This window comes from Chrysochloris asiatica, unplaced genomic scaffold (genome assembly GCF_000296735.1).
Source record: "Chrysochloris asiatica unplaced genomic scaffold, ChrAsi1.0 scaffold00024, whole genome shotgun sequence".
Classification (NCBI taxonomy): Eukaryota; Metazoa; Chordata; class Mammalia; order Afrosoricida; family Chrysochloridae; genus Chrysochloris; species Chrysochloris asiatica.
In genome coordinates, this window is record NW_006408542.1 from 15,003,513 (window position 1) to 15,012,704 (window position 9,192).

The 9,192-nt window shown below is 37.2% G+C and overlaps 1 protein-coding gene across 1 annotated transcript in view; it reads left to right on the forward strand.

Annotated features, from left to right (window-relative positions):
- Positions 1-9,192, forward strand: part of PLEKHH2 (pleckstrin homology domain containing, family H (with MyTH4 domain) member 2) — a 128,342-nt gene that overhangs the window by 86,000 nt on the left and 33,150 nt on the right. Inside the window, exons 19-22 of the mRNA XM_006839406.1 lie at positions 1,353-1,532; positions 4,107-4,204; positions 4,968-5,145; positions 6,293-6,448. Coding sequence (XP_006839469.1) covers positions 1,353-1,532; positions 4,107-4,204; positions 4,968-5,145; positions 6,293-6,448 — 612 coding nt within the window. The remainder of the gene's footprint in view (positions 1-1,352; positions 1,533-4,106; positions 4,205-4,967; positions 5,146-6,292; positions 6,449-9,192) is intronic.

Genomic DNA, 9,192 nt, shown 5'->3' on the forward strand with positions numbered 1-9,192 from the left:
CAGCAGTCAAGAAATCAAATGACATAATGCATTAAGCAAATTTGCTGCACAAGCCCTTTTTAAAGTGTTCAAGATCAAATATATCAGTTTGAGGACTAAGGTGTGCCTGACCCAAGCTCTGGTATTTTCATTTGCCTCATATGCCTGTGAAAGTTGAACAGTGAATAAGGAAGACTGTAGAAGAACTGATGCATTTGAATTATGGTGTTGGAGAAGAACATTAACGATACTGTGGACTGTCAGAAAAACAGACAAATCTGTCTTGGGTGTAGCCAGATTGCTATTTAGAATCAAGGGTGGAGAAACTTTGTCTCTCATGTTTCGGACATGTTTTCAGAAGGGACCAGTAAAAATGGCGGGGGGTGGTGGTGGTGGGGGCAACAAAAAGAGGAAGACCCCACCCCCCTCAACTGACACAGTGGCAGCAACAATGGGCTCAAATATAACAACAATTGTAATGATGAGCCAGGACCTGGTAGTGTTTTGTTCTGTTGTGCATACAGTCTCTATGAGTTGGAACCAACTGGACAGCACCTTACAACAACATGCCCTTACAAAGTTTTAGTTTAGTGGAAGAGAGACCATTATTTTTCCATGTGCCCTTAAAATGAATGCATAGTTGTATGTTCTATAAGGTCAAGTAAGTCGATAGTTTCTTAAGTTTTCTATATCCTTTTTGAATTTCTATCTACTTCTAGCAGTTTTTGAGAAAGGGACACTGAAATCTCATTTATTTGTCTATTTCTCTTTATAGTTCTATCAGTTTTGCTTCATGTATTTTGAAGTTTTGTATGTCATCTGGATCTGCTCATCTCTTTATAAAAAACAACCTTCTTAAATGCTTGTAAAATTCCTTGCGCTAAACTCTACTTGGAGTCCTGGTGTGTCACTGTGGGTTAATGCGCTGGACAGCAAAGTCGGTTTGAACCACACGATCGGTGGTTCAAGCTCATCAGCCGCTCCTTAGAAACCCTATACAGGGTTGCTATGAATCGGAACTGACTCAACAGCACCTAACAACAACAACAAACTCTACTTAGGGCCTTGGTGTGGTGCTGTTGGATAAGCACTGGACTGATAACCTTAAGGTTGGAGGTTCAAACCCACCAGCCACTCCTCAGAAACTCTATATCAGCTCTCTGTGAGTTGGAACTGACTTGACAGCATTTAAAAATAACGAAGTCTACTTTGATATTTATGTATCCTTTCTAGGTTGTTTTTTTTTGTTTAATGATATTGTAGCATTTTTTTTTTCTCATCCTTTTACTAAGCAGTAAAGAGAATACAATTCATGTAGAGTAAATCGAATCATTTCTTACCTTGCATTTGTGTATCTTTTTTGTTTAATTCAGACCTGCCAGCTTTTTATAAATGCAGCAGTTGACTCCCCTGCAATTGATTACCACATATCTCTAGCCCAGAGTGCTTTACAGATATGTCTGACACATCCTGAGCTACAGAATGAAATTTGCTGTCAGCTCATTAAACAGACAAGACGAAGACAGCCACAAAATCAACCAGGACCATTGCAGGTATATACTGATACATAAAATGTAGTTTGATATGGGGGGTCATGATTATAAGCATGATACACATTCAGTATTGGCATTTGGAAAATATGAAGGGACTTCAAAAAGTTTCTGTAACATTATATTGTCTTTCAATTCCATATTTTCATAATCTTTTTTTAAAACTCCCTCATGTAAAAAGTGTGACAAGGAAAAATAACATTATCTTGGTATCTTAATTTCCTTTAATTTAGGTATTTATATGTTTCCCCAAAAGTGTATGTGTGTACAGTCATACTTTTTCATATTACTGGAGTTCCAGTGTATATACCACTTTATTTTAAAACTGTAGAACATTAGCATTTTTCTCTGTATTCTCAAACATTCTTCAAAACGCAAATGGTCACATTAGTATCAATTGTTAACATTTTTTCCAGTTACTTCTCTTAAATACCACTGCATTAGATATCTTTGACCCTAAATGTTTGCATACAAGGCCAGTTAATTCCTTTGAATTCACTTCTAGAATTTCCATGTATCCTCAACAATATTGAGTGTAATTTTTTTTTAAATTCTTTCCAGGTAAAACGTGAGATTTCAGTAGCTTTTCATGACATGCTTCTGTGACTGCTAGTGCAGTTGGATATACTTACCAAGTGTTTTCAGTCATTTGTGTGGACTCTTTAATGAATGTATGCCTATATCCTTTCTTACTGATTCCTTGCTACCCCAGGATAAGACAAAAATTCCCTTAGCATACAGGTTCCTCATGGGTAGATCCAGGTTTTGTGGAAATTGGAACTTATAATAGAGTTTTGAAAACCCGCGTAAGAAAAAGAAGCCAAAAATATCTTACTTTTGCACTCTGAAACAAACAGATGTCTGTTGTTAATATAGTCCATAGGGGATCCTTTCCAAGTTCTTAGTGAAAAGGCTTGTGCAAAACAGGGGACCTGAAGCTTCATTTGTATCAGTGGCCCTCGACAATTGGACTCAGAGCCTTCATCTCTCTTCCCTCCATTTTATGCGTCCTGCCTCTAGCATACAGCAAACAACAAATTTCCATTCTTCATACATGCCTGCTTTTGCTTTATCCTTAATTTGTCCCTGGTATTATTTCTGTTATCTGGCTTCTCCTCCTTCCTTCACATATCTAGACTTTACAGTATAACCTATACTTCTAGAATATTGGTTTTAACTATATTATGTTATAAATCACTGTTTAAATATATGATATCTCTGACTAGATTATAAACTTCTCAGGGTAGAGACGATATTTTTTGTTCCTTCCTCTTTTATGAGTACATAATTTTTTTTTAAATTACCCAAATTATATTTCATTAGTGAAAAAACTATGAAGAAGGTAAAAAGTAGAAGACAAAACACAGGAAGACTAAAAATCATGTATAATCTTATTACCAAAATACCCTTTATGTGTATAGGTAGGTAGTTGAGGTTTTTTGTTTAAGTATATAACTTTTAAACTATTTTACAATCTGCCGTTCTTAAAATTGTTCTTTATTTCACAAAGTTTTATTTATTTAAGCAAAAAAATAAAAACAGAAATGAGTAAAAAAGGAACAATATCTCTGATACCTGAGTGTGATGTTAAAGAGGACAGCTATATCTGCATGTTTCCAGAATGTCAGTGTAGATAACTGTACCCAACTAGGTGAATCATTTGTTGTTGTTAGGTGCCATCAGGTCGACTCTGATTCACAGTGACCCTATACACAACAGAACATAGTGACCTATGCACAACAAATCACTGCCTGATCCTGGGCCATCCTCACAATTGTTGTAATGCTTGAGCCCATTTTTACTGACACTGTGATAATCCATCTAATTGGGGGACTTCTTATTTTTCGCTGACCCTCTACTTTACAAAGTATAATGCCCTTCTCCAGGGACTGGTCCCTCCTGATAATATGTCCTAAATATAAGAGATGAAGTCTGGCCATCCTGTTTTCTAAGAAGCATTCTGGCTGTTCGTCAACACAGATTTGTTTGCTCTTCTGGCTGTCCATGGTACTTTCAATATTCTTCTCCACAAATGCACAAATGCCTCAATTGTTCTAAGGTTTTCCTTATTCACTGTCCAACTTTCACATGCATATGAGACTATTGAAAGCACTGTGGCTTGTGTCAGGCACACCTTAATCCTCAAACTGACATGTTTGCTCTTGAACACTTTAAAGAGGTCTTGTTAAGCATATTTGACCAATGCAGTACATTGTATGATTTTTTTGACTGCTGCTTCCATGAATGTTGACTGTAGATTCAAGCAAAATGAAACCTTTGACAACTTCAATCTTTTCTCCATTTACCACAATGTTATGTATTGTTTCCTTTATATTGAGGTGTAATCCATACTGAAGGCTGTGGTCTTTGATCTTCATCAGTAATGTATCTGACCAAATGTGGAATTTTTAATGTATTGTAAATGCCCTAAACAGATCATGTCTGTGGAAGAAGCAAAAATAATTTTGGGTTCAGAGATACTGCCATCAGTCCATTGGTCACCCTCAGTCACATTCATTCTGACTTGACTCTCTATTGGCACATGGTATCTAACATGCGGGACTTGTCTTTGTGCAGGGCTGGCAGCTCTTGGCGCTCTGTGTTGGGCTCTTCCTTCCCAATCATCCTTTCCTGTGGCTCCTTAGGCTCCATCTGAAAAGGAACGCAGATTCCAGGTATGCAGACAGCTAGCCAGCTGATCTGTTTATGTCAGCTCTAAAAGTCTACAAAATAGCATAAGTATTTAATAGTCTGCCAGGATCATTGTCAGAAGAATATGTGAATAACTTTTTGATACTAGAACCTTTTGGTAGTCACTTATGTGGAGCTTGAAAAATATTTCCTTTGTTATATTAAATCTCTTCAGTTTAATAAAAGATTACAGCAAAAGCTGGAAAAACTGACAAATGAATATTTTTAAGGGAAAGTTTACATTTTGAGTATGAATGACAGCATAGTGGGTGTTCATTCAATAAGAATAGCTCTTTTGTTTCCTTAGTTTCCCCTATTACTGCTTTTCTCCATATTTAATTCTTTATGTGGAAGACTTCATTTATGGTCCTGTTTGCTGTTTTAATTGTTGGTACTTGAATTACTTTAGAATTTTACTACCTTGGAAAAATATATATAAAATCCACTTTATATGTATTCATGCACAGTGCTTTTTCTGTATTTTTTACATGAAGGGTAAATTTACATTCCATTTGTGATAAAATAATGCAGTAAGGATGAAAAATGTTATGGGGAGACTGGTTGAGTGATAGCCATAATAAAGACATTCGAATTTGAAAAAGTTAAGGCAATTTCAGAAAGAAAAATCACTGTCAAAATAAGCATAATAAATGTGTAATAATGTACATCAAGGAAAGCTTTCTTAATAGTTTGCATATGTTAGGTCTAAGTTAAAACTGAGGTTTTAACTTAAGTTTTGTATTATAGAACAGAATTTGGAAAATATGCTATTTACTGCCAGCGATGTGTAGAAAGAACACAACAAAATGGAGATCGAGAGGCAAGGCCGTCAAGAATGGAAATTCTTTCAACCCTTCTTCGAAATCCGTATCATCATTCTTTGCCCTTCAGTATCCCAGTGCACTTCATGAATGGAATATATCAGGTAGGTTAAACTTTAACAGTTAAGTTTACAGCTGCTAACCAACCGATAGGTCCGCAGTTCGAACCCAACATCTGCTTCACAGGAGAGAGATGTGGCAGTCTGTAAGAACTGGTGGTGGTGGCTGTATGCCATGGAGTCGATTCCAACCCTAAACCCTGTATAGGGTTTTCGAGGCTGTATGTCTTTACAACCTTGGAAACCCTATGAGGCAGTTCTACTCTGTAACTCTAGCAGAGTAGCTATGAGTCATAATCACCTCGATTGCACCTAATGAAAACATGCATAGCCTAGAATCCTATGTGTATCTTGTGGAATAGAGATGTGAACCTGTCTACTTACTTTCTCAACAACCATGGCTGATAAATGTGTGTAGATTTTAAATCTTCCGTCAAAACATCTGAGTTTTGAAACAGTTGCACTAAAAAGGATTCACACCAAATCCAAATCCATATTAAAGGAAATAATGAAGGGGATTCACTACCACTATAATTCAACTGGAGGAAAACAAAACCACTTTGATTGAAACATTCCCTTACCAGTCCCCGAGTTTGGTGAGAAAATGATTACTAACATTGGGTATGGACAATTTTTGTCTCCTTTAAAGTCTCCCAATTTCAGGGATTATCTGGGAAAACTTTCACTAAGCCTCCCAACTCTCAGATCTAGATGGCTGCTTATTAATTGAAGCAAAAATGTTTCAAAGCTAGCAGTTAGTCTTTGAAGCCATAGTCTTTTATCATGGAATTGGATACTTAACTACCTACTAAAGAAACAAACATTAAATGTACAAAAATGTCCATTTGTTTAAATGTATTTCTTGTTTTCCTTAAAGATGATCTATTTTATTAGAGTTCCTGATTTCCTTTTAATGGGAAGGCATATTATATTGCCAAGAGGTGCAGAGTTGTCAAGTGGTCTTTTTAGTTTGAATTCATATCTGTTGGCTGAAGCTGTGATTTCTGAATTCTCTCATCAAGTGAATGCTAAGGTTACACTGTTAATTTTCTTCAGTGGAGCTTTGGGGGAAAAAAGTTAAAGTACCTAGATAAACATAACACTGTCATTAATCATGAATCAACTTTTCCTGTTTCCTCCCTGAAATGTACATATTTTTAATTAAAAGAAGTGCCTTGTTATTTATGTGTAGGTAGTTGGATTTGATGCGTCCACCACAGTGGAAGAATTTTTGAATACTCTGAATCAGGACACGGGAATGAGGAAGCCAATACAGTCTGGATTTGCTTTGTTCACAGATGACCCTTCTGGCAGGGATTTAGAGCACTGTCTTCAAGGAAACATCAAGGTAAAACCAAGACCTTTTAAGGAAGTGAATCCAGCAAACAGCAAAGGCGAAACTATTTAAAAGAAGTTAGTTTAGTTCAGGAATTTTCCAAAAAATTCAAGCCACCTAATCTTCAGAATCAAAAACAAACAAATAAACTGCAGAGCTTTGTTGAAACCATAGAAACTGTAAATACACAATCTACACGTATATACTCCATGTTAAAGAGAGGAAGAAGAAGAGTAACAATAGAAATAATATCCTAACTATATGGTATTAAGGGTGGGGATATGGAAGGCGTTATTCATTCACTTAGTAATATTTCTTAAACTGTTCACTGTGTCCCAGGAGATGGCTTGAAACTTCTAGGGTACAAGGAAGAATCAGAAATTGTCCCTGTCTATACCAGCCGCTCCGCGGGAGAAAGATGAGGCTTTCTACTCCCGTAAAGATTTACACCCTCGGAAACCCTGTACAGGGTCGCTATGGGTCGGACCCGACTCGATGGCACTTAACAACAACAACAACCAGGAGCCCTGGTGTGGCGCTGTGGGTTAATGCGCTGGACTGCAAAGTTGGCTTTGAACCTCAGGGTCCGTGGTTCAAGCTCACCAGCCACTCCTCAGAAACCCTATACAGCTGTAAGTCGGAACTGACTTGACGGCACTTAACAACAACATAGTGAATTTACAATCTTCTAAGGAAGAGGGAAACCTGGATGCCGATTACCTTATATGAAAGTTTTTAATGACAATTTTTAAAAAACTTTTTATTATGAGTAAGTGAAGGTTTATAGAGCATATAATTAATTTTACATTCAACAGTTCATATAAAGTTTCAACTCACTGATAACAATTCCCTCAATGCAGCATCACTTGTCCTCCTTCCTCCCTGTGCTTCCTGTTTCCATTCCTCTGATTTCCTAACTTACCTGAACTTGATCCTTGGGTAAATTCTTAATCTCAAATGGTTAGTTATTCTCAGGTGTCCATACCTCATTAGTGTTATTGTTTCCCCTTGTAGACCCGTCTGTTGTTTGACTGAAAATTGAACCATGGGGTGAGTTCAGTTCCAGACCTGAAAGGCGGCTAAGGGTCATAGTCTCAGGGTTTCCACCAGTCTCTATCCAACCAATAAGCCTAATCTTGTTTATGACTTTGAGTTTTGTTCCACATTTCTCCCACTCTATCCAGTACCTTCTATGTGATCCCTTTCAGGGCAGTTGGTGGTGTTAGTCAGGCACCATCTAGTCATTGTCTCATGTTGATGGAGACTGATGTTCATGTGGTCCATTAATCCATTGGACCAGTTGTTTCATTGTTTTCAGTGTCCATCACTTTTCTTTCCGCCAGATAGGGAAAGACCAATAGTTGCCCCTTAGATAGCTGCTCACAAGTTCTGAAGACTCCAGTAACATAGTCTTTGTGGACTATGCTATGCCAGTTAACCTTAATGCCCCCCAAAACAGTAGTCCTATGTCCACAAGCCCAGCCAGGAACTCATTCCCTCAAGGTGTTTGGTTCTGTCTAAGAAGTTTTCATAACATATGTACCACCACATTTATGGATATATTTACAGCAAAGGTAAATACCCATGTATAAATGTTGTTACATGTTAACCTATAGCAACCCTATATAGCATTTCCAAGGAGTGGCTGGTGAACTTGAACTGCCAACTGTGTAGTTCAGGTCAACATTGCAGTCTAGCACATTAACCCACAGTGCCACACTGTATTGTCTGTCAAAATTTTGTATATTTGTGAGTATACACCTACTCTCCCTCCTACAGCGGTTCAGTCTATGAGTCTATCTGTGCATATGCTTTCACCATCATTGCAGGATTATGTATATAACAGTATTTACTTCTATTGCCTTTAACTCTGGTACTCTTCCTCTTGTCTTTCTCTGCCTCCATCATTTTCTACCAACCTCCTTCATATTGTAAATTGCCTTCCCCCTCCCCTAAGTTAGCAGATGTGACTGACCCTCCTTTTCCCTTCCCTGGTAATCTTCAAAGAATGTTTTTTTGTTTTGTTTTGTTTTTAATGTGAAAACCTTTTAAGAGTATAGGAAGAGTGCAATGAAAGATTGAAGGAGAAGGATACTAGGGTCAGCCTTGGGAACTAGGGAAAACCTGAACAGCACAATAAATAATGGGTAGAAAATGAATCTCTAGAAATAAAGAAGGGATTCTAGACATAAGGAAATAATTAACAAAGATAGGAAAGTGGCGAATTTATTTGTTATTCCTTTTTTAGGTCATGGTAAAATAATTTCATTAAAGTAACTATCAAAGAGCACAGCCTTCGGTGTGGGTTACATCTCAATGTAAAGAAAGCAAAAACCCTCATCACTGGACCAATAAACAACATTCTTATCAATGGAGAAAAGATTGAAGTTGTCAAGATTGATAGTTGTCAATAACTATCTATAGATGGCACAGTTAAAAATAATACAGTTATAGAACCACAAGATGACTTTGGGAACTGTAGGTACTGCAAGCAGTTTACATAATAGGCTGCTGACCAAAAAGTTGGCAGTTCAAGTCCAGCCAGAGAAAACTCAGAAGAAAAAGTTGGCAATCTACTTCTGAAAATTCAACCATTAAAAACCCTGTGGAAGCAGAATTCTACTCTATCATACATGGAGCTAACAAAAATCAGTTGGATTCCTCTCTATAATGAAGACAGCTCTGAAAAGGAAATTAGGCAAACAATACCATTTACAGTAGCCACCCAAAAGATGAAATGTTGTTGATGTTGTAAA